The 24,260-nt window shown below is 40.6% G+C and overlaps 3 protein-coding genes and 1 long non-coding RNA gene across 9 annotated transcripts; 2 read left to right on the top strand and 2 right to left on the bottom strand.

The window, feature by feature from the left end:
- Nucleotides 1-2,367: 2,367 nt before the first annotated feature.
- LOC118417718 (trimeric intracellular cation channel type B-A-like) lies at nt 2,368-7,552 on the bottom strand. 2 transcript variants are annotated; one of them, XM_035823388.1, is made up of 5 exons: nt 6,985-7,552; nt 5,998-6,154; nt 4,235-4,419; nt 3,334-3,421; nt 2,368-2,749 (listed from the first exon to the last, which is right to left on the bottom strand). In XM_035823388.1, the coding sequence occupies exons 1-5, from the start codon at nt 7,118-7,120 to the stop codon at nt 2,518-2,520; spliced, it is 798 nt and encodes a 265-aa protein (XP_035679281.1). In that variant the 5' UTR covers nt 7,121-7,552; the 3' UTR covers nt 2,368-2,517. The 2 variants fall into 2 exon arrangements, with proteins under 2 accessions (XP_035679281.1, XP_035679280.1); XM_035823387.1 differs by lacking the exon at nt 4,235-4,419 and adding an exon at nt 5,028-5,212 and having other exon boundaries at nt 6,985-7,551.
- A 22-nt stretch (nt 7,553-7,574) lies between these two features.
- Nucleotides 7,575-8,980, top strand: LOC118417719. Its single transcript, XR_004831381.1, has 2 exons — nt 7,575-8,197; nt 8,263-8,980. It is a non-coding gene; the product is annotated as an uncharacterized LOC118417719 (long non-coding RNA).
- Nucleotides 8,981-14,239: 5,259 nt separating this feature from the next.
- On the bottom strand, nt 14,240-15,888 carry LOC118418395 (golgin-45-like). The gene has a single exon (XM_035824273.1). It carries the CDS (start codon nt 15,712-15,714, stop codon nt 14,317-14,319), a length of 1,398 nt encoding a protein of 465 aa, XP_035680166.1. The 5' UTR covers nt 15,715-15,888; the 3' UTR covers nt 14,240-14,316.
- LOC118418396 (IST1 homolog) lies at nt 15,885-23,658 on the top strand. 5 transcript variants are annotated; one of them, XM_035824274.1, is made up of 11 exons: nt 15,885-16,045; nt 16,782-16,873; nt 17,201-17,277; nt 17,667-17,770; nt 18,122-18,209; nt 18,496-18,579; nt 18,819-18,932; nt 19,302-19,466; nt 20,294-20,395; nt 21,666-21,731; nt 22,080-23,658. In XM_035824274.1, exons 2-11 carry the CDS (start codon nt 16,786-16,788, stop codon nt 22,362-22,364), a joined length of 1,173 nt encoding a protein of 390 aa, XP_035680167.1. In that variant the 5' UTR covers nt 15,885-16,045; nt 16,782-16,785; the 3' UTR covers nt 22,365-23,658. The 5 variants fall into 5 exon arrangements, with proteins under 5 accessions (XP_035680167.1, XP_035680172.1, XP_035680171.1 ...); XM_035824275.1 differs by having other exon boundaries at nt 15,975-16,133; XM_035824279.1 differs by lacking the exon at nt 20,294-20,395.
- Nucleotides 23,659-24,260: the final 602 nt, after the last annotated feature.

Here is a 24,260-nt window from a genome sequence, read left to right as displayed (position 1 = left end):
ATCAAAATGTGACACTTAATTGTGTAATGTGCGTTTAAGAGGTCGACGGCATATGGTAGCGTGGTGTTCCTTAAGCTTGATGTTTGGCATTTAAAATGTCTAAGGTTGTCAGCATTATTGAGGTTCGACTATGTGCCTCAGAGCTGTGTGGTGGGAGGAAGTTGGGAAACTCAGAAAGAAGAAGGGATGTGGCCAACTTTAGTCAGATGGTGATTTGATTTTCCACCAATATGTCATAACATCAGCTATTCACACGGTACAAAAATGAGATGCACACTTTCCTCTGATAGCCCTACATCAACTGTAAGATGAATACTTGGCGCCAACCCCGTCTGCTAAAAAACAAGTACCATTGGCTACGAAAGAGACAACTAACAACTGTCCCTTATCGTAACAAAATCATAACATCTGTATCACCCATAAAACTTCTGAAACCCAACCCAGATGAGAGGACCTAATGGCATTTTAATCACGTCACTCAAATCAGCAGTACAGTATGTGAAACATCCATACCTGTTAAGCATTATCGTTAAATGTACCTCAACTTCTTACAATTATACTTACGCTTCACCATGATATCCTAAGCAGACATAAATAAAACTAATTATCATATTCAAAAAACTCGGGGTTCCCCAAACAGCTGTCACCTCACCATCTGCTTGGAGCTAAGCCCATTAACAAGCACATAAAGCACGATGCCTGTACCAATATATCTCAAATATAGGGGTGACTTCTGATATTATTACATCGATTATAACGACAGATACGGCTCCCAAAATCTAATCGATTCGAGCTTTCATCACACCCCACCAACACAACAAGTATGAAACCAATCCACCCAGCCGTTCTTGAGTAAATATCTACACAGACAGAGACACATAACAGAAAATATAACCTCCATTCCATGACATTTCATGGAGGTAAATATATGTAAGCTGCAAATCCCTGAATTTTGGAGATGGCTGTTTATGTGCATAATTATGATTCTTCAGGTACACTATAATAGGATAGCACACAGAGGTAACAATCTACAAACCAAAGAAGTTATCTTTACTTAAGTACACAGAATACACACAGTCAAACTTGTACAAGAGACCACCTGTACATTAGAATCAAATGACTAATTTTTGGTGGTCCCTTACTTACTATATAGACAATCTTTTTTCATTGACACAAGTTTTAAGAATCCTGTCTATAGTGGCCACCTGTCAACATAGATTTGAGACTTTGTCAGCCATGACTGGTCTTCTTGGATCTGATTTAAATACTGTGAGTCTAAACAGCTCCAGATCTCTACTACGTGCATGTACATAGGGCTGCATAAATCTTATCTAATGAAAGAAACACTGCAGTTTATTTTTGTATCATTTATAAACATCAAAATGTTTACATCCCTGGAACTAGTTTCTAGAAAGTTGAGAAGATGAATCCTACCAAAAGCATTTCAGTTTTACAGTATTAAACTGCATTTGTTGCATCACTTCAGCCAAAATATCTTTAAAAACGAAAATGAAAGAAAGTGAATCTCTACCTGGCAACACTAACTTTTATCTATTTCAATTTTGCAGCTAGATTCTAACAGTGTAGAAGTACATGTACATGCACATGTATGTCTGCTGTTCATGAAACATTGAACACAAATGAGAAGATACATCACTAATGGAGATCCAAATAAAACAAACAAAAAACAAAGATTGGAACAATATGAACAAACCTTCTGACAGGGCTTAAAATACCTTTTTCTACATACCTGCACTGGTGAACACAAATGCTCGTAACATTGAAAATTACCTGCACCAGACGAATTCTACCTGCACCACTCTGAATTTAGGAAGTATGGATCATACTAAAACTGTTCAGGTACCATTGGTATTTTTTTCTTTTATACGTAATAGGTGGTAGATGTAACAGTCAATGCAGCTAATAACTATCGACATACAACTACACCATTGGACATTTATGTATAAAACCCAGTACATGGACCAGTGCAGATTAGGTGCAGGTACATGTAGACATCAGAAATACCTGCACAGCACCAATTTTACCTGCACTAATTTGCATATGCAGGTGGTATTTCGAGCCCTGCTTCACCAGTTTAGATCATGTACTTTTATCAAAAGAATTTTGGCAATGTCTTTTTGGAGAGTTTGAGTACGTTTGGAAAGGTTGCAACATCAAAAATAACTATGAAAATTGACAGTTCTACATGTATTGCTCATTCGCTTATTCTAACACTCACTCTTATCTGGATTAATCTCTTTCAAATCTTCAAAACTTGAAAATTCTCAAACATCAGTATGGCACACTGAGAAAATTGTCCTCAATATTTGATACTATTTTGGAGATTTCAACTTGCAAAGCACCACTTTTGTTTAAAATTGCATTACACTTGTACAGCAATCTATCTCTTCCTCATTCAAACAATCTCCCTTTGACAAAAAACAGTCATTTGCTGTTTGACTTTGTACTGTCTAGAGTCACTTTGGTTCCTTAGATGTACCAAAGCTTCATAAAAATTTACTCCTTCTTCTTCTTCTCTGCAGCCATGACCTCAGCCTTTCCAAATATGGGCATACACAGAACGTTCTCTATTGGCTTGAAGGGGTCGCCGACATTTGTGACAGTCAAGGTGACCTTGACAATGACCATGGCGATGCCGGTGAGGAGGAGGAGCTGGTCTTGGTTGATTGGCAGCACCCCAGTGGGTAGGGTGAACAGGATAGCAGATATAAGGCACTCCTTCAACACACTGGAAAGATAACATAAAATGTTTTTAGACCAGGCTTGTACAAAGTTGTACTGCTTTAATAGTGGCACCAATAAGGTTGTACCTCCTTGGTAAGACACAGGACAACAAATTTCCTTTATGTTTAAGTAGCAGGGTGTATTTTGAAAGGAAGGGGTTGCCAGATGGCCCTTCCCCTTTAACATGCCAGAGGCACTTCCTCTAATATTCTTCTCCCATTTTGCATCCCTTCTGAGAGGCAGGTGTAGCCACAAACTCCCTTGATAGAGGAGCCACACCTTGAGAATGTTTAAAGAGCCAACTGCGCTTAATGCAAACATTTAAGGCAAATACATTGGTTATTTCTATAAAAGATTTCTGACTGATTGAAAAGATTGTTTTGCTTGATTTCTATAATGGGAAGATTTTATCCTTTCTAAGTGAAACCCTGTGAGTGTGACAGTGTATAAATTTTCATAGAATTGTATTTCCACATTCTGTTCACCCCAAGCTTTGTTTGTTTGTTTGTTTATACTTTCATGGTCATTTCATTTTCAAGCTTTGGATAATCAAACATATCCATTTACAAAACATGCATTGGTACTCACACTGTGGGGTGAAGAATCTGATTTGTCTCTGGCGACCATTTCCCCCTGACTAGGCGTTGGAAGTTCAACATGAAGCCACTACCAGCACCTGTAATAAGACTCATACTTAATTGTGATGCCACACTGGACATGTACATCAAGTTCTTCCTGGCCTGCTTGTTGCCTGTCAAAAAGAACTTATGTAGGGAAGTCAAAGTTGGAAAAAAACAGCAGATTCTAAAGGAGTGCAAGGGGGCACTACATGTCGGGGCAGGGGGATTTATGTTAATCACACTGCAATGCTCACACTCACACAACCAGCAATGATGCAAGCTTTTACTAACACTCCAAGCAAACATAAACAGCAAGTAAATCACTATTGTACGTCTTAAACTTTTATCATCTCTTTCAAGCTTACTCAGCAGGCAAAATTGCAAACAAGGAAATTGTTATATATTCAGGTTAAAGAAGCAGTGCATTGTTGGAATCTAGGGACTAAAAAAAACAAAAATCAAAGCTGGTTTCTTCCTCCTCTCCGTAAACCTTTTTGAAAAAGCCAACTCTTGGTTACTGTAAAAGGGGAATCATCATAGGATTTGATTTTGAAATAGGGAGGAAATGGAGTGTTGTTTTAAGTTTGAGGTTGAAACACGGAGGTAGGCAGGCAAACGGAAAAACATACAGTATCTTTAAGTTTATAGTGAATATTATAATCACTGTGAAAGTCGTGAAGACATAGCCCTACAGCTATTCTCCTTTTACAGCGTTCAGCACACAAACAACATTGCTAAACGCGAATCTACTTCAATATGCCTAAAAGAAAGAAAACAATACACAAATCAAAAAGAATGAATTGTCTGTGGGCAATCAGCAACAAGCAGTGCACATTCCAAGCCTACATTGTAAGCATTAGGCCCCTTACCTTTGACACAAGCAATGACAACATGTGCTACATAGCCATGAGGATGGACCTTAGCTGCTGTTGCTATACCATCAGGCACCTTGTGTGCCCGGCGGATTTCCTTCAGACTGACGACCACAAGTTTTATCGGTAGGAAAGTCACCGCCTTGTGGAACAGGTCGAACGGAGCATAAAACTCAAGGTACCTGGTGGAACACAGTGGATAAAATAAAAGGCATGAGACAGGTTCCATTGGTGAAGGAATATTTCCTGTTATCCCCTTGTACTCTGAAGACACTGGCGGTAGCTGTGGATGGGAAGGTAACAAGTTAGTCAATTTAAAATGGGACCATCTTGAAAGCTACAAAGTTCATCCAAAATGAAATCTGTTTGTTCACAGAGCAAAATGTGATGGCAATACAGTTGCCTACAAAATTAACTTGTACCAGCCTCATAGTTGAGCTCCAAATTTCAATTCGTTTTGGGTGACTGGGAGATCCCAGTTGAACCCCTTGAAAGTTGAAGGACTATAATGAAGGTCCCATGTTCAATGAGGTGCCTCCATTGCATTAAAAGGCGGTAAAAAATACCAAAACATTAAGGAAACTAACTACCATGTGTCCCACTAGGCATAACTACTACTACTAGGGTCCAAACAAATGAACAGTTACCTACTGGTTTTCCATATTCTTTTTAACAAAATAGATCAAGTGACCAGAAAAAAACGATGTATTTCAGCTCTGTGATACATTCAACATCAAACTTTGGATGAACAAGTAGCGATACAGATGGCCCGTGCTGATGGCTGACTTACCGCCCACAATGCCAATGCAAATTTGCACTATGATGCCCGATGAATACACCTTCCGTGCTTTCAGGACCCCTCCCAGTATGGTGTGTGAACGGTGAAGCTCCTTCACACAGTAAACAATCATCAGTACCGGTGGAAAAGTCACCACCTTGTGAAAGATATCAAATGGTGCATAAAACACCACGTACCTGTGGAAATAGAAGATATACCTGCAGTGTCAACACTTTTATGGTAAGCATGGACACACTCACCTTCATTGTAGGAATGTCTTAAGCAATTAGTGTACTATTCTCTTTCTCAGAAAAAGTGAGCAATGGTGTTGGTTTATATGATATGGTGCAATGTTTAACAATGTATGGCTAGATTTCAAACTGTCAGATCAGAATAATCTTATAAATTTACCCCAAAGTGAGCCATTGTTAGCTCCTTTTGCAGGCTCTACTAGTCACAGCCATGAGAAACTTTGTGCAATAGATTTTTGATATGCCATTAAAAAAAGGAATAAGCCCCCAAAAAAGCCTGACTTGTAAAGCCAAACACAGATTCTATATATTCTGCTTTTTATTAAAGGGAGTCCATCCCACAAGTAGAACATGGAAGAACCAATTCAAACAACCTGTCACGCCCATTTTAGAGTTGATGGTATAGGATTCAACTTGTGCATCACAGAGCTGCATGCCAGTGTCAGGATGTGCAAATACAAGGACACAAGCAACAGCTCATGGAGTACAGGTGGTGAATACAATGATAGCATTCCATGGGTGACCTAGATACAAAAATACCTACAACATTCACAAAGCGAATGTCTCACTGGAATGACTAAAAAGTCTACTCTTAGTCTCTAAAGATATAAAAGGTGGCTTGCAAAAGTGAATGCTTGAAGCTTTGGTTTGTGTATGATTCTCAGACTCAGAGTCAATAGGTACACATTACCCGCAAATGATATCTATGATATTATGAAGTGCGTACTTACCAGATGGCAGAAGCCAGCAGAACATTTGGAGTCTTGCTGAGTGGACCTATCAATGGTAAGCCTAGGAGGAGGCTACTGATGAACCCCCCAGCTGAACACATCAACATGCAGCACACCCAGTTGGCCAGGGGATGCTTCCTGGACAAGGTGAGCCCTCCTACAGAGCAAAGAAACACACACCAGTCAAGAGAGGACAGTAAGCGTGTGTAGTCCAGTGGTTAGCAACCTGTCTCTGGACCAAGACGTTCCACGGCTGTGATGTTCACCTGACATGCATGCTACAGGAAAGGGTTGCAGTCCTTCGAAAATGAAGCAGCAGTGGTCCACTGTTCATTGCACTTGTCAAAAAGAGTACAACTAAAAGGTACAATGAACCTGTAAATACTGAACCAATAGTATCACTTTCACTTTCATCAAGTTTCACAATAATAGGATACCCTGCATATATAAAATGTAGAAGATTTCAATTTCAAGAGCTATGTGAAAAAGATTTTAAGAGCTACTTGATGACAGACACGTATAATTCTGATGGACAAATTATTGTCTTTAAAAAATTCGAAATAATAAACATGACTCATGTGACCTTTCTGGGCTTTTGTCCAATTCAATACAACCACCAACTGTTCCTAGGTTTGATGTAAACATCATGCAACCATAAAGTGGGCGTTACCCCCAATTATTTCACATCGCAAAAGATTAGCTGATATACAGTAACGTTACAGCTCTTATTTTCATTGATCTCTTCCCTATATTTCCGGTAGCTAATATAGTTTTCTTATCAGAGTATTACATTATATAATTTACAACCTTCACTGGAAGTACTAGCTTGCATTTGACCGCTCTTGACCCCCGAAGTAACGTTCACCTGGCACACCGTTGGAATGGCGCGCTGAGACAAAATGGCGGAAGTTGATACAACTGTTGCCACGTCTAACCATTTGGTTGCCAGATTTATTAAAAGCTACGTGCAAAATGCAACTACGTTACCTGAGTCCGACCTGACCGCTTGGCACATCAGTATGTAGTGGGCGATCTCGAATAACGGGAACATGGACAGAGAGGCGAATGCCTCCGCTAGATCGTCCAACCCGAAAGAGAACGCTCCCAAGTCCGGGCCTTCCATTGCTACAGTCTGCAGCGCCCCTCCCTTACTCCTCTCTCCACTGGGTTTGAAGTATGGTTGGTGTTCCCGCCTATCTCGCAAATAGCTCGCATTCGTGGGAGCTCAACTTACGTCTAGCTCCAGCCACTAGTATCACACAGCCTGCTAGCTGCTCCTACAACCGACTGACTTTCCTGGGCCGCCGATCATTTGTATCATGTGTCAGTGTTTGTGTTACGGGGTTTCTGCAACCTCATTGGTGGGCTGTCCATAAATGGGCGTGGCGCGTGTCAACTCTGGGGCAAACAAAACGACATTGACTGATGTAAAGAGTCATTTCATTCATTACCCAAGGCCAAGGTAAAGTGCGGATAGTTGACGAGCCAAATTCAGTTGTAATCACCTAATAGTGACGTAAGCAATTTGCCTGCACATCAATCAATACAAAGCCAGTGTGGGTGTTATGAACACACTGCGAACTATGTGATCTCTCCTACCCAAACCCCCCCTATTTTAGAAGTAGATTAGTCCTGTAACCTCCTGTGACCTCATTCTGGTGCTAGAATCCTGGAGAAAGGACACAATAAACCATGTGCTCCTCAAAAATGTCCAGTGTGCGGCTGTTATTTGCAATTCTTAAATAGCCTTACCACCGGCTCATAACAAATGGCGTCACGGACACGGAGAGGAATTGTGATGACAGTCAGCACGGTATAGAGGAACAGAACTGTATCCAACGCTCCAAAACTTACAGCAGAGCTGAGACTCTTCCACCATATGCTACGCCGCAGTGGGAGGGCGAGATCGATTGGAACACTCTGTCACTATACTCCATGGACAAACCTCCAGCAGTATTATACCCTACATTTACTGGATGCAGTCAACTAGGAGTACCAGCGTTTAAAAACGAGGAAGAGGGAATGAACTGTACCCTGGCGGAAAACTCTACTGTCAGAACGGCTGAGAAGTGAGCTCCGAACTCCATCTTGTAGAGCCAGGCTCCTTCTTTCAACACAGCACTGTATTTCCAGTCTTCCATTTTGCCGTCAGAGCGGGGCGTTCAGCTTGATTGCTTCTAAAGTCCGGGTGGCACCGAAGGTCAATCCCATCTCAAGAGAGAAGCCTTTAGAACGTGAACTTCTAAAGTCCGGGTGGCACCGAAGGTCAATCCCATCTCAAGAGAGAAGCCTTTAGAAAGTGAACTTCTGCTGTTACATTTCCCGTGCGGGTAATTCTTATGGAGGGAGAGAAAGCAGGCATGTGTTCAGGTCTTAGAGTCTACTCCTGGAGCGGTAAAGCAAGCTTCCAGTCGTCGGGTAGAACAGAAGCGAAGGAACGTTCTGGAATCTTTCATCGTGCATGCTGTGGACTCCCCAGAAAAATTCAACACATATCCAGCCAGCAAAACCACACAAAGGATTTACCGAACTGTCGCAGGGACATTTCAAACATTGACTGACTTCTACAGTATCCAGTAAGATTTACACCCCAGTTTTGATTTGTATTGCTTCGATCTTTGCTTTATTTGCACATTTATTCTGAATTCCTTTTCAACCCACATGCCACGTGGACACAAGACATGCCCAGTCTTGCTCCAGCACATGTGGTAGCCATTATGCTAGCCTTGGGTGGGCCACCCCAATAACAAAGGGCCCAGAGAAAAACAACTTCTAAGCTATTCCCAGTGGTGTATTGTACATTCCTCACACTTCTCTGTTTACCGAATTGTAAGGCTTACTTAACCAGTACAAAATTGTGACTTTTATGTGTTTCAACAATGTATGCATGTAGATAGTGCATCAGGTGCCAAGCATTCAGCTGGTTTTCTCTTTAATGTCAGCCAGGGTCTGTTTCTGAAGCATATTATACATTGCATTACAATATCTGTTCCCTTTAATTTTTGCAACAAACTTCACTGTCGTCAACAACGTATGCATGTAGTTTGTGCCTCAGTGTGTCAAACATTCAGCTGGTTCTCTTTCCTGTTTAGCCAGGGTTTGTTTGTGAAGTACAACTTACTGCTATGCGAGCCAGATCTGTTTCCATATAGATTTTGTATCTTTCCATATTTCCATATCTGTATATGATTGATATTTGCAACAGCCAAACAACTTATATGTTTTTCAACCATGTATACGTGTAGGTTGTACGATCAGTTTGTCAGGCATTCAACTGGTTCTCTTTATGTTGAGCTATAGGGTTTGTCTTCTGAAGTTCAACTCACTGCTATACATGTACAAATTAGATCTGTTTTCCTATTTTTATGTTTCCATATCCCCATATCTATATGCTTAATATTGTAACAGTCAGTTCTGCTATCATTATCTTCTCAGAATATTCATAGTTTTCAATGTTCTAGGACAGAAGTGTCAACATTCTTTATTCATAGTTTTCAATGTTCTAGGACAGAAGTGTCAACATTCTTTATTTTTGTAGCTCCCGTATAATACCCGTAATGTAACTTAAGTAGCCTACCCAGTGTTTTCATAATTTTATGATTATTCAGATTGACTTGTCAATCTTCTCCGGTAAGGGGAGGAATGTTATGAACACACTGCGAACTATGTGATCTCTCCTACCCAAACCCCCCCTATTTTAGAAGTAGATTAGTCCTGTAACCTCCTGTGACCTCATTCTGGTGCTAGAATCCTGGAGAAAGGACACAATAAACCATGTGCTCCTCAAAAATGTCCAGTGTGCGGCTGTTATTTGCAATTCTTAAATAGCCTTACCACCGGCTCATAACAGTGGGCATAGGGGTAGCATTTCCCAAGAAGAAAATGATCAGGAAGTGATTGAATTTTCTGGCTTGCCCGTGATTGATTGGTTCAAATTGTCCCAGGATCTCAAGTGTAGGACTGTTAAGGTTGAGATGAAAAAGTCTGCAGTTTTAAAAAAGCTGCTAGGGGACCAAAGCCAATACAGCCTAACAAGCAACTCGAGGCTTATAAGATCATCTAAGAGCTACATGTACTAGTGGGTACATGTATTAAAAAATCAGAACCCTTGCATGTTCAGAACATGATCCCATATTATATAAGCCAGATATTTTGCTGCAGTACTGAAGTAGAACATTAGGAGGCCCATTATCAAACTCTACCTGTTTTTCCAACCCCTACCCACTCAGCTTTGCGTGTTATGCTTTTCATAGACAGGTACACAAGGTGAAAGTAATAAACAAATTACTCCTTGTAGTAGTTACAAAGGGTTATGAACTTAAATATAACGCACATGACAAATAATTGACTACGAACACAGGCACAATGAACAGAGAATGCTGTATTGTATTCCTCAGTTTGCAAGAGGGAGGAAGAGGTGGGCCATAAACATCAATATTCAATGGCTGTCAAATGCAATTCATATCACATGTTGATACTTGGTCTACATTTGTATAATTCGACCATTTCATTAACAATAACAGTAACAAAAAGTTAATGGTACTTAATCAAGAGACCAACAATAAAAAAAAACAAAATACTGGTACATGTCACCAAGGATGTTATATAACATCCTTGATGTCACATATTGCATATTTCCCTTAATACTGAAAAACATGGCCAAATTCCCTTTAATAACAAGAGTTCGTAGACCTCAGGCCTGCATGAAATGTATTGGGTTTCTGTAGACCTATTGTGTATTTTTGCCTTTTTGTCTGTGGTACGTGGTTGGAAAAATGAGCTTTTTACTGTGTTGGTTGTGCACCATGCAAAAGTCTGACTCTGAAATTCCATTTTCTGAATTTGTAAGTTTGGACAGGGATGAACATTACTTATTTTGGATTTCTTAAGTATGTAACCAACCACAGTACTTTGAAGTTGTTGAGACGCTACCTTTTTTTGTCTCAGATGGCCCATGCACATGTAGTTACTCTGTCACATGATATACTAATATCTTCCTATTTCAATGTACTGACCTAATGCAGCTGCTAAGTCTCCTTGGTTTGTGTTCTTCCAATGATATTCATTAAAGATTTATTTCTGGGGTGTTATTCACTTGACATCGGAATGTTACTCGCATAATTTGACCAATGATACTTTTATCTGTAGTTCCATAGACATTAGACAACATGAATAGTGGTAGCCCCCATGCAGCAGCAACAGTTAGTCCCCAGGGTGGTATGATATTTTCATTCAATCCATCCAACCCAAACCTAAATCTCCTGTAGTATCTAAGCCAAATTTAACAGCATAATTTACTATGAAAAATGTCCTTGTCAATCCCATTTATAGATGGCAAGCTGCTGGCAATGGAAGCTTTGAAAAGTTCAGAAGCTGTTGTAGTCAAAGCAAACACCCAGCAAACATCCCCGCAAACCAATGAGCAGTTGCTTAGAAGGGGAATTTCATCATATATTTGCCGCGACAAAATGCAACAAACGATACTGAATTTAAAACAGAACAAAGCTAAGCCTCCACCACTTAACCCTGCCTGTACCATAGATTAAGCAGGCCCAAAAACCAAGCGAATATGACTAGCCCAAAACAACAAATTACATGTATACAGTATGGAAATGGCATTACCAAAGAAACAAAAAGAAACACAGGACAAATCATACACATACCTTTCTCTTATGCCCACACTCTATACAGTTCTCCTCCACATTAGAAAATTGCATCTTCTTCTGTTTAAGTTCAAGTTCAACCATGATTGCCAACAGGGTAAAGGAACTTGTACCGGAACTTAAAACTCAGTACTATACTCTCATGTCCCTAATAAACATACCTTCCGGAATAAACATACCCCCCGGACAAATCTTCAAAATCTAATAAACATACCCCCCGGAATAAACATACCCCCCGGAAAATGACCAAATTGACATGTAGACTATGTCCATGCTACTTCTGTTCAAGGGAAAGAAGATAATAAGCAGGTAGGTTATTTTTATTTACTTATACCTGCATGATTACCAAATCAGTTAAATATAGCTGTATGAATAATGAATATTGAATAACTATAGATATCTTGTTCAAATTATAATATTTTCTCCATTTTCTAATGAAAGGTATACAGACTCCTAACCGGGGGGCCAACAGTGCTTTCAAATTCAACAAGTGAAAATTTACATGATACATGAATTTTCTACTCAGAACTTGAAGCAAGTAATCAATAAATATTTTTGTACATTACTTAAAATTACTGGCATATCAATAAAATCATTATAAATATAGCTCCAAGTACTCAACCATATATGTTTTAGACATAACCACCAATTAAAACACACATCAACACTCCCAAAATGGACACAAACTGTTCACAAAGTTTTTGTGAGAGCTCGTCTGTGAAGTAGCCCAGCATTCAGGCCACAAATACTAAATATGTTACAGATTATATTTTGACACTAGAAACCGCTAAAATTAGAAAATTTTATGATTATTTCTGAAATTCAACATCCTGAAAATATATATGACATTTTGTGCCCATCATTACACCGAAATAAAATCATTTTCACCCGTTTACGGCCTCATTTTAGTGATTCGAATCTGCATGGCTCCCAACAGGGTGCTAGCTTTACTGTCAGTGCGTGTTATTCCTGGCAGCCATGTTGGATCAGTTTTGGTCTTTTTCTTCAAGTTTAAAGCTGTTTTTACGGACGGATTTCTGCTGTTTTTGGTGAATTTGCGGCCCCAAAACTCACATTACAAGGGAAAGAAGGTTCTAATTGTTGTTTCTTATGTGAAGGAATTATTCGTCCGCCTCGTTGACGCTGCCGATAGCGCATGGAACCACATGGTCGGAAATATACTGTACCGCTACATGCTAAAATTATGTGATCAGTGTGTTCATTTACGATGTAAATAGAGACTGTAAAAGTTGTTTATATAAAAAATTGTGCTTCAAAACGTCAGTGTGGCGGCTTATTTTCACAATAATAACATTTATTTTGTACATTCATAGTGAAATCGACCGATATTTTACATAATCGCTAGGATGTTTGGGTCACAGTGGAGGGGAAATCCGAGCCGCTTCGGCCAAAAATAGTGAATTTTGAGCAAAAATACCGCGGACATATGGACAGAAAACCCCAAACTTTTTATTATGCGGTTGTCCCTGGTTAGCAAAGCCCCAATTTTAAAAAAAATAATAAACGTACCGTCCCAAATAAGAACGTACCGGGTGGAATTTTCTTGGGAAAAAAATAAACGTCCCGGTACGTTTATTAGGGACATGAGAGTACAGCTCTAGAAACACCACAAAGAGTAATAAGCAAACTTCAATTATACCTGACCAACAGATATATATTCTTGTACACTCCCGTCATCTGGCAAACTGTCAGTGCCACTAAGTAACCTGATACATTGAAGGTGGCCCAGGCCAGATGATGGTTCTACACCCAACCATAATCTGTTTTTAAAACCAAGCAGATATTGGGAGGATGCCCCAACCACACTAAAACAGGGTCAACCTATACAGTATCAAGTTCAAGCACTAGGAGGCCCAAAATCAAACCTGACCACCAGGACACCACAAACAACTCACGTACCAAATGGCAACACAATGGCACCTTGCGTTCCGGAGATACAGCGCACGCCCCGTGCCCGCACAAAAGGTAACCTAAAATGTCAAGTTCAAGCACCAAGGGCGCCAAAATCAAAATTGAGCATTATTCAGCCACCGCCGACACATGTGCCAAATATCATTGCGCCAACACCAGCCGTTCAGAAGATATAACTCCGGAAACACCCCTCCCGGACACAAAATTCGACCTGCCGGGTCAAGTTCAAACGCGACAAGGCCCAAAGTCAATCCTAGGCAACAGGCAACAACCCCCCACCCATGCACCAAAAATCGTTGCAATCGCGCGTATCGTTCCGGACACACAGCGCCAAAAGTGCCCCAAAAACACAAAAAATGCCACCTTCAATGTCAAGGTCAAGCGCCAGGAGGCCCAAAATCACACCTGAGTGTCAGGCTACCATCCCCAACCCACGTACCAAAAATCGTCGTGCTCGCACCATCCGTTCACGAGATACAGCGCCCTACATCCCCGGCTACCGAAAAGTTCCCACCAGCATCAAAACCATACCTGCATACATGCAGGTAAATACAAACAGAAGCAGTCAAGAGAACTTCCAGTTCACAGCTTACCATACAATAAATGAAAGCTAATTCTTTTGCAGCACATGGTACTTATTGTTGTTACCTTAGCAAATCTACCAACTGCCCTATGTAAATGTAACATTACTAATAACACAAACTGACAAACTTCTGAATATGACTTAGACAACTTTGATTTCCCCCTTGCACCTGTTGCAACAGTTCACAGTGACCTCTTCATACTTATGCTGTGGATGGAAGCGACCACTCATCTTCCCAACCGGAGTTGTTTCTGGGCTAGGCAACTGGAGGTCAAAGCTCATATTCAGCACCTGTGCCGCAGCAGCCTCTGCATTAGTCAGACCAATGCCACTTTCCACTGTTTCTTGGTTTGCGGAGTTCATTGGCTTAATGTTCCCCAGCAGTTGTGCAGATACAGCTGACACCAGCCTGTGATTGGCTTGAACAAGCTCCTTCATGTTCCTGGGGTTTGCAGCCTGCTGGAGTGGTTGTGGCTTTCCCCATCGTAGAGCCTTCACCAGTTGATCCAGTAGCCTGTATGTCTCCACCATCTCCTTCCTGATGGGCACTCTCTCCTGCATCATGTCGTCGATGGCTTCCTGCGCTTTTCCAAACTGTTGGTAGATGGCGTTCCTCAGGTCGATCAGCTGGCTGACCTGGGTCCTGCTCCCCAAGAACTTGCTCCTCCACACGTCACACTGGATGGACAGCCTTTCCACCTCCTCCGACAGGTCCGCATGCTGCTGTACAACGTTGTCATAGTCCACCGACAGCTGTGCCTTTTCCCTGGCCATCCTCTCAAATTGATACTGCAAGTCGCTCCCCACTGATGCGACGAGCAACTTCTTCAGCTCCTTGTTCACTTCGCTTTGTATTCCAAGCTCGACTTCCGAAGTACTTCTGTTCATCTCGGAGGCCAGGTTCCCAGACATTTCTGATGGCAAAGGTTCTTCATTGTCAGTGCACTGTACGCCGATGCTGCTACTCTGTACTGTTGGTATGGCTATGGCTGTATTCAAAGGCACAGATGGCATAGCTGATCTGGCTATGGTGAAGTCTATCGGAGGATTGTTGAAGTCATCGGGAACAGATACAACAGTGGAGTGTTGGGTTGAAAACATGGAGTTCGGCATAGGGCGAATGCGCATCTGAAGATCATGTGTATCTTGTGATGGGGTAGAGTAGCTGAAATCATGATAAGAAGATGCTCGATGGTTTAGGTGTGGCTCTATCTGAAAGTGATGATCAGCACTGGCCTGTGGAGGTTTGGCTTTCTGCTGTGCAGACAGTGTACCTTGCTGAGCAGCTCCACTTCCACGTTCTTCCATGGCTTTAAACTGGGTAATTTTGGCACTACTGAGGGGAAAATCGTTCAGTTTCGGCTTCTGAAACCCCTGAACTTGGCCTAAAATCCTCGTCTCGCTCCTGGTTCTGCTTAGCTGAGACCGTCTCATGGCGTTGAGAGTGGAGTCTTTCCCCCCACCGTGTGCCCTTGGCTTCTTGTTGTTCTTGGATGAATGAGCCTGCGGCTTCACAAACGCAAACGGTGCCGAATCCATCTTTCCCACAGCCAAACTCGCGCGAGCTCACTGTCCCTGAGACTAAACTTTCACTTCCTTCTCCACGACCGATGACAGCATACGAAGTGACTCTGTTGGCAAAGGAAACGTCAGCGTCTGTCTGCGTCATTCGTGACACGACACAAACACCGCCATTTTTGAAATAATTTGCCGAACGGTGGTATGAGACCAGTCTGTTGCCAAATAAAGCAAATGACGTCAGAGTCACGTGACTCATGTGATGCTGACTGCGCCATTGGCGCATGCGCAGAACGGAAACCGGAAATAGACTCAGGAGTTACAGAAGTGCAGTATAAAAACAGAGAAACAGGTGAGTTTTACAGTATAGCTGAATTTGCTAGGAACAATTGGTGAGGTTGCATTGCTCCTTTGAAATTTAGAGGAACCAGGGAATAAAGGTAAGGTGCTGCCACAGAGAGGAACAGTTCACTATGTGTTGCTGGTTTCATTTTGTCCTTTGGAATTTTTGCTTGCTTTGGAAGCTAAGTTCAGCTGATCATGAGTCATAACATCACGGGCTTTCTGATCAGCAGTGACAACCGTACCTGGTGCCTGTACCTGTACTGCATTAGCTACCCCTAAAGCTGGAAAATATCATTGGTGTATGAAAAATATCATTGGTGCATGAAAATATTGGTGTATGAAAAATTCATATTGTATGAAATTGCATATTGGTTTATGAAAATATCATTGGTGTAAGTTTTAGGTACAGATAGGTTGCGGTATGTTGCTTTGCAGTTCGGTTTTTGTTGATGTTTGCACGGAGGATGTTTGTATGAAAGCTTTATGGTGGTTTGTCAAATTATGTACATGTATATGTTATATATGACAGTTACTGTAGACTTGTAGAGCAATGACAATCTTGGCAATGAACAAATGATTACGAATAATGATATAGGATGTGGGTATCCACCAAGAGCTACTTGATCACAGACTCATTCACACATGATTTAAGACAGTTTGATAAATAACATTTACATTTATTAAATGTTCTGCTAGTCCCAAGTAATGTTAACAACCTTTTTCTGACCTGTGTGTCATTACAGCACAATGTTTGGCGGTGGATTCAGAGGAAACAAGCTGAAGACAAACCTCCGGTTGTCCATCAATCGCCTGAAGCTGTTGGAGAAAAAGAAAAGCAAGTATCTTTTCCATATATGTTACAACTGTACAGTTAGTCTCTATAATACAGAGACCAAATGCATCTGCACGTGCAAGGGGGAGATGGTATTTCACAAGTTCAGAGTATTGGTATGCTGCTGCAGGAAGATGACTGAGGGAACTGGGGTGGACCAAGGAGGTTAAAGAGACCTGCCTTTAATTGAGACAACTGATAGGAGACCCAAATAGCATGTTCACACACTTTGGATATTTGGAGAGGAATCAGTTTTATATTGTTCAGAAGGATAGATTGTTATTGTCTTTCTTTATTTTTAAGTAATGCTTTTTCTTTTTATCCAATCAGCTGAACTTGCACAGAAGGCCCGCAAGGAGATAGCTGAGTACCTGGCCAATGGGAAAGATGAAAGAGCCAGGATAAGGGTGAGTTGATGATCATGGACTCATTTTCACTTACTCGATCATCTTCTGGGCCTAGTGGTCCTTGAAGCTACATAAGGTGCGTTCTCCATCTGGACCTATCTGCGGCAATATCCAGTGCTGGATTAGGGGTTAAAGACTATGAAGATTTATCGAAATGCCGTCTTTTCTCAAGCATGGAATATTTGTGTTAGTTTAAGAAGTTCTAGGTTACCTTCACTGGTATCATCAATGTATATGTACTTTTAATGATTTTGTTGAAACAAACTGTAGAAAACTGTGAAAATAGTTTATCTTTTAAGACTCTAAATAAATACATGTACTTGACAAATTATTTTATTAGTAGATTTATGCATGAATTAGTGACATGTCATTCACTTACCTGTCACCAGGTGGAGCACATTATCCGAGAAGATTACCTAGTCGAGGCCATGGAGTTGATCGAGATGTACTGTGATCTGCTTCTTGCCCGATTCGGCCTTATCGAGAGCATGAAGTAAGTATTCAGGACAATGTGGTTTCACAGCAGCTGTATGAATCTTGACCTGGCACTCCTTTCTTTTGGGGAGCAAAGTTTTAGAACAGGCTGTGCCAACTGCTTTGAACTGTGTGACATTGCTTGATTATGTTGATATTGACGTTTAAGTTACAAAACTAATTACTGTTGTCACCATGAGGGAGATCTGTATGGGGTTGTACTGTCAGCATTCTACACTAGATTAATAAAGGCAGCTGCCACGTATCATGTTAAGTTCTGAAGACTGGCTTTGCTTTTCACTAAATCCAGGTACAAATTAGGCGTTGTTAAGTTTGCTTACAATACATGTATGTATGCTATTTTTTTCAGAACTGTAGAACAAGGACTTCAGGAGGCAGTGTCTACACTGATTTGGGCAGCCCCTCGCATGAGCACAGAAGTACAAGAATTGAAAGTGGTGAGGATGTCCATGTTAATAATATGTCCTAAATGTATTCATCACTGTAGTTCTAAAGAATTATCATGGTGTGTAAAATGTCAGAATGAGATCACATATACATGTAAGTGACAAAAACAATTGCAAGCTGATGAGGAAAACACAGAATAGTTGAGTACATACGGTACAGTAGAAGTGTGTATGAAGAAAAGTAGCAGACTAGCACAGTCAATAGTGTTGTCACAAGAACTTTCATAATAATAGTTCCATTGCACAGACCAATAACTCTTTCAATGCTGTCCTACAGGTGTCTGACCAACTGTGTGCAAAGTATGGCAAGGAGTTTGGAAAGCTGTGTCGTAACAATGAGATTGCCAGTGTCAACGAAAGGGTAAGTCTAACCAATTGGACTGCCATTTGAAACTTACTGTTAAAACAGAAACTATTTTGAATGTTTTATTTTTCTGAATTTGAAGTCCTAGTATATTCAGTTATGGAGACAACAACATTGTTAACATCAGTCAAATAATCTTACTTATAGTTTATGAATGTGAATAGAAGTAAAGTCAAACCTGTAAAAGTCAAACCTTTAAGAATTCAATAACTGTTGCTGTTGTGTGATTATTATAGTTGATGCACAAGATGAGTGAGCAGGCCCCACCCCGTATCCTGGTAGAACGGTATCTTATTGAGATTGCGAAGGCCAACAACGTTCCGTTTGAACCTGACCCTACTGTTATGATGGTGAGTATATTCACAGTTGTATGCTGTAAATGCAGTTGCTTTTGTGGCAGTTTTATTTATTTTGCTAGGAGGAAAAAAGGATGTTTTAACAGTGTTTGATGTCCATGGTTGAAACAGTTTTGTAGCACAGTAGATCACCCCAAAAAGAAAACCACGTCAAACATTTCAAGAGATACGGTATAAGTTTTTGCTCCCAGGTCATACATGTTGTCATGTTTGAGTTTTCATGCTCCAGTTTTACACATTCAAACAAAGTATGTAAAAAGTTTTGTTACAAACTGTCTTGTCTAACTGAAGTATTATAAGGCTTTCTTCTGCAAGTATAGCATTAATATTTGTAGTGAATGCTTATTTTGTATATGTCTTCAGGATGCAGAAATCCCCATGTCAGCGGATGACCTACTGCTGATAGACATCAATGACAAGAAGGGGCCAGGGGGTTCTAGTGGGGGCAGTGGTGGTGGTGGTATGCCTGCACCCCCTCTCCCAGCACAGGGCCCTGCACCCCAGCCATTCAGCTATCCACCCCCACAGGTATTTCTGTCCTTTGTTTTTAGAGTGTTCAAGCATACTGCCTACTGTTTTGCTTCTGAGCTTGTTAGATAGTGCATCTGTCTTTATTTTCCAATGGGCAAAAAGCATTGTTTGGACAGCTTTAGCTAGCAGCCAAGTTGTACTTCAAAAATATTGATGTTTTTGATTCCCATAATAATCCTTTAGTCATGCTGATGCTACTGGGCTAAGCTACACAAAAGCAAACTCTGATAGGGAAAGTAAAGATAGATGCATGAGCAAGCTCTTAAGCATAGCGTGAATAGTAAAGTAAGAATTGCTTCCAAAGAGATCTACATGGCTGGCTCATGGTGACGGTTGAGTAAGGGCTAATATCACAGCTAACATGTCCATGACTCCAGCCAATACACAGATCCCATAACCATGCCCACCTCTGTTAAAGCATGGAAAAACAAAATTTAAAAAAAACATCAAAGTGCAAATAGGTGATGGACATGCGGCCACTCTGTCATTGGTTGAACCGCCATGCTGTTATTGTTTGAATGGCCCATTGTGGAGTCAGGATCGGTGTATTGCAACCCCTTTATGGTATTATCAAGTGGTGAAGGAGTTGGGGAAAACAAAAAAAATTATCTCCAAGCACAGGGTACCATTCTGTCACACTCTGGAAATTCATATGTGTATTAAGAAGAAACATACTTTTATGTCACATTATTGCCTGCTCATCTTTTGGCCTCAGATATCATTGACTTCATGTTAGAAATAAAGTTCCATAAAAATATGGATAAAACCCCTGTACACCTTCACCCATCTTGATGAAACCCTAACACATGTACTGATGAATACAGGGCCCTAGGACGACAGCAGAAGACTACCTAGCCTATCAGAAGGAGCTTGAGGCCGCAGGCAGGCTGGCAGGGCCCTCAGGTGGCCTGCCCCAGGCACCACAGGTGCGGAGAAACTTTGCAGGGATTTGGGTGCAGCAGAGCTTAGTTCTAACCAGTTTTCTTATTTTTCTCCCCACCTCATTTAACCTTTTGCTATTATATGACAGCTTCCATTCACCACTAGCAGATGTCCTTAGTAGTATCCACAAGATGCATAGAACAGAATATCTGCAATATTAGGAATTAGGTTCATTTTTTATTTCAAAATGGGACAATTGCATATGTACAGAAAACTGGGATCCAACAGCTGAAAGTTGTGACTTGTTGTCCATGTAACAAGTAGAAAATATCAGCTTGATATTGTTACTTCAATTCTTATTATGGATGGCCAAATCAACATAGTGTAATCTGTAAAATAAATTGAGTCAAATATGAAGATGTTCTCTTTGATAAACCGTACTGAATAGGCTGTCTTTCTTACAACTGTTTACTACTCCATTCATTATACAAGCCTGGGTTGCTATATGGAGACCTGTCACAGGTAGACCCATCTCTATGTCACATACATGAAAATTTATTTGCCTGAAATATGTGATGAACTAAAAAATACGTGTATAGTTGGCGCTTCAATGTCACTGCAAATATTTTTGTTGCAGTCAATGATACAAATACTCCTTCAAGCATATATGTGCCAATGTACCTTCAGCACTTTGCCACACAATCTTTCCCTACAACTAGCGATGCTCCTTTAAACCACCACCCCCCTCCCCACCACTACCATAGAGCAAAACAAACCCACCCTACCCACCAACCTTGCCTGGACAGCATGGCCCTGTAGTCACATAAGTTGTGCTGGGTAGACAAAAGAAAGATGCATGCGATATGGTAGATACTGTAGACAGTGACATATCTAAAAGTAGGACATCCTGATGATATTTGGCATATAGTTTTATTTTCTGCCTTAAATTTTGTTTGCTTTGAATTTCTCTTATAATGTGAACTATATTGCAACTATTTACCTTTTTATCATTTTGGCAACTACATCCATTGCAGTAAAAACACAGCTTTCATCGTTGGCAGAGCTTTTAATCAGTACTGTACATGTACATTATTATTGGTTTTGCCAATTTTGAAAGATACAGATTCTCTGATTGTGTATGTATGTTTGCTCCCACGTAAACACATGCGTGTGTCTCAGCTACTGCACAATGTTGTTGTCCATCATCTGCTAATGCTGTTGTGTGTGTGTTTGCACATGTAGTATGTTGCTTAATACCATAGTGCATGGCTTGCTCTCTCACCATAGTGACATGTTCAGTGCTGTATCTCACAGGCGCCTAGTGCCAAGCAGCCTCCTCCACTCCCCACCCAACCACCTGTCGGCAAACCTTCCACTCCTGTAAGTTAGTACATGTAGTCTGCTGTAAAGCGCTTCAATCGGTGGAGGATTTGTAGTGACATTTGTGTTCTTAGTCACAAAAATTCTTGCCATTGTAGACGTAGATGCTTGTGATCATCTATATGCTTGTGATCAGTTGGTCTAGCAAATGCATTACATTTTGTACCCTAGAGCAAAGCCTGGCCAATTTTCTCTTCACATCAAATCAAAGCATTTTACCATTGCTTTATCATGATGATGATATGCTTAATAAAGTGCAGCTGTTAATCATGTTGAGAAAAGCAGACACTGTTTCTTGTTCCTCTTTTCTTATGCTTAGGTTTAGAACATGTTATTTTTTGTCTTCAGGCACCAGCATACAACACAGTTGCCAATGATCCTGCGTATCCACCGAATCCTGCATATCCGCCGAATGCTGCCGCGTACATTCCACCAGCCAACCCGGCCATGCCCATGCCGCCTGCACCGAGCGCTCCTCCTACAAACACGGACAGTCTACCGGACTTACCGTGTGTCCCGTCAAACAGCTTCCCCAACCCGGGGAACACCATTGGTGGGGCATCTGCCGGGGGTGACGATGTAGATTTTGACGATCTAACACGCAGGTTTGAGGAGTTGAAAAACAAAAAGTAAACAGGCAAGCTAGCAATACAGAACTGGGGTATCTGTCAGTTAGGAGAGATTTTTATATGCAAAGCAGGAGCTAATTTGTACAGAATGTAGACAGCATCAGATGATTTTCAGCTTTCAGGCTTTGTATATTATTATGTAAGCAAATACAATAAAGTAAATGCCTTAAGTTCACAGCGATTAATTTTTGCGGTAGGAAAAAATGCGGTGTTTGCGGTGGTTTAAAGTTCGCCTTTGCACTATAGTATATACAGTAATTAAGTTTAACTTAAAACACTTATAAGTTTGCGTTGAACCAGCCACAGCAAAAACTGCAAACATAAAACCACCACTAAAATTTCAAGAATTAGAGTAGTTTGTTTTCTAGGACGTTATAATCTTTGGTATGGTACAATGGCTTCTATCATGGCATTGCTATTGAGTAGCTTTAAGTTGCTGGAAAGAATTACTAGTACTTTGTGTAGAAAGTATTGAAATATGTAGGTTATATTTGGATACAGAATAACATTGTGGGTATAGGTAAATGGATGTAAAAAGCAAGGAAATAAGGATGTAAAAGAAGCCACTGTTTTTGTACAGGAAGACAATTTGCTGTTTAGATAGTGTGTTTACAATAAGCTTGTCTTAAATGCAGTTATATGTTTCACATCATGTAACTATAGATATGCTGTCCATTAATTTTCTTAGAAAAACAACTATATATATGTGCTGATTGTAATATTTACATTTTGTTTAAGTAAAAAATGGTGAAAAGTTAATGCATGTGTAGTGTTGTTCAATGGGTGCCATCCTCTAGATGTTTTGATTTCTTCTTGTATAAAATGTTTGCTATGGTAACCCCTCTTTCAGAGATTGGTATATTTTGCTTCAGAATCTATTGTCTTAACAAAATTGAAATGATAATATGTGTTATCATGCATGTGTTCCATTTTCAGTATATTGTGCAGATCTTGGATGGATATGTCAGTTACTGATATTTATGTCATACCTGGGCCGCGAAAACGTTCGATACAGGTGTTCCGAACCGTGTGATAACTTTCTGTATCACACGGGTTCTAAGTTGTATCACACAGGCTTCTTTCGAGTAAATCGAACTTTTTCGAACTGGTCAAATACGGCACGGTTGAAAATTCGAATACCGGATTCGGACGTTAGAATTGCTGTTGTTACAATCTTTTGTTCGAGGAGACAACATTTTGGATACATGTTTGCCCCCAGCTGGTGATGTAAAAGTTGTAGCACCAAAGGCAATACATTTAAAGGTGATTGGACAGAACATGAATCAATGAAGGTCTCACTCATGAGTTTTGTTTACATTGTGGCTAATTAACTCCAAAAATATGTGTCTTAAAAGGGCACATTCCAAGTTATAAACACACAGGAAATGTGCTGATACAAGGCAGTCTATTTTGAGCACATTTACCAACATCATGTTAAAAACTTGACAACAACTTAAAAGTCCACATTTGTGCCAGTTACAAGTAATGTATAGCCACTTCTGCAAGAGACACTTTCACGCTGCTAGTGCATGACCGCACCTGTAACTCAAAACCCAGGACTGTGCACCTAGCGTGTGGCTGACGATAATTACCAGTATTTCTAATGGCAAACCAATATAATAATTCGCCCACCACTTACTCTTTGGTGATGTTTTTTGGTGAGTGAATTTGAGAGACAATGTTACACCAGTCATCTCAGTAAATGATATGAACTGTTTGTACATACATGTAACAAATGACTGGGTGCATATACAGGTATACAAAGTGCCTGTATGTGAATTACTGATGTGATGTTTATTTGAGAGATTTTGGCATAGTAAATGATCACTGTGTTACACTGACTTTTTGTGAAGCACTGCATCACTTTGCCTGTTGTTTCATACAACCTTTCGCAACCTTG

The sequence above is a fragment of the Branchiostoma floridae genome, chromosome 6 (genome assembly GCF_000003815.2).
Source record: "Branchiostoma floridae strain S238N-H82 chromosome 6, Bfl_VNyyK, whole genome shotgun sequence".
Lineage (NCBI taxonomy): Eukaryota > Metazoa > Chordata > Leptocardii > Amphioxiformes > Branchiostomatidae > Branchiostoma > Branchiostoma floridae.
The sequence above is the reverse complement of the archived record's forward strand: the minus strand, read 5'-3'. Positions and strand labels throughout refer to the sequence as shown.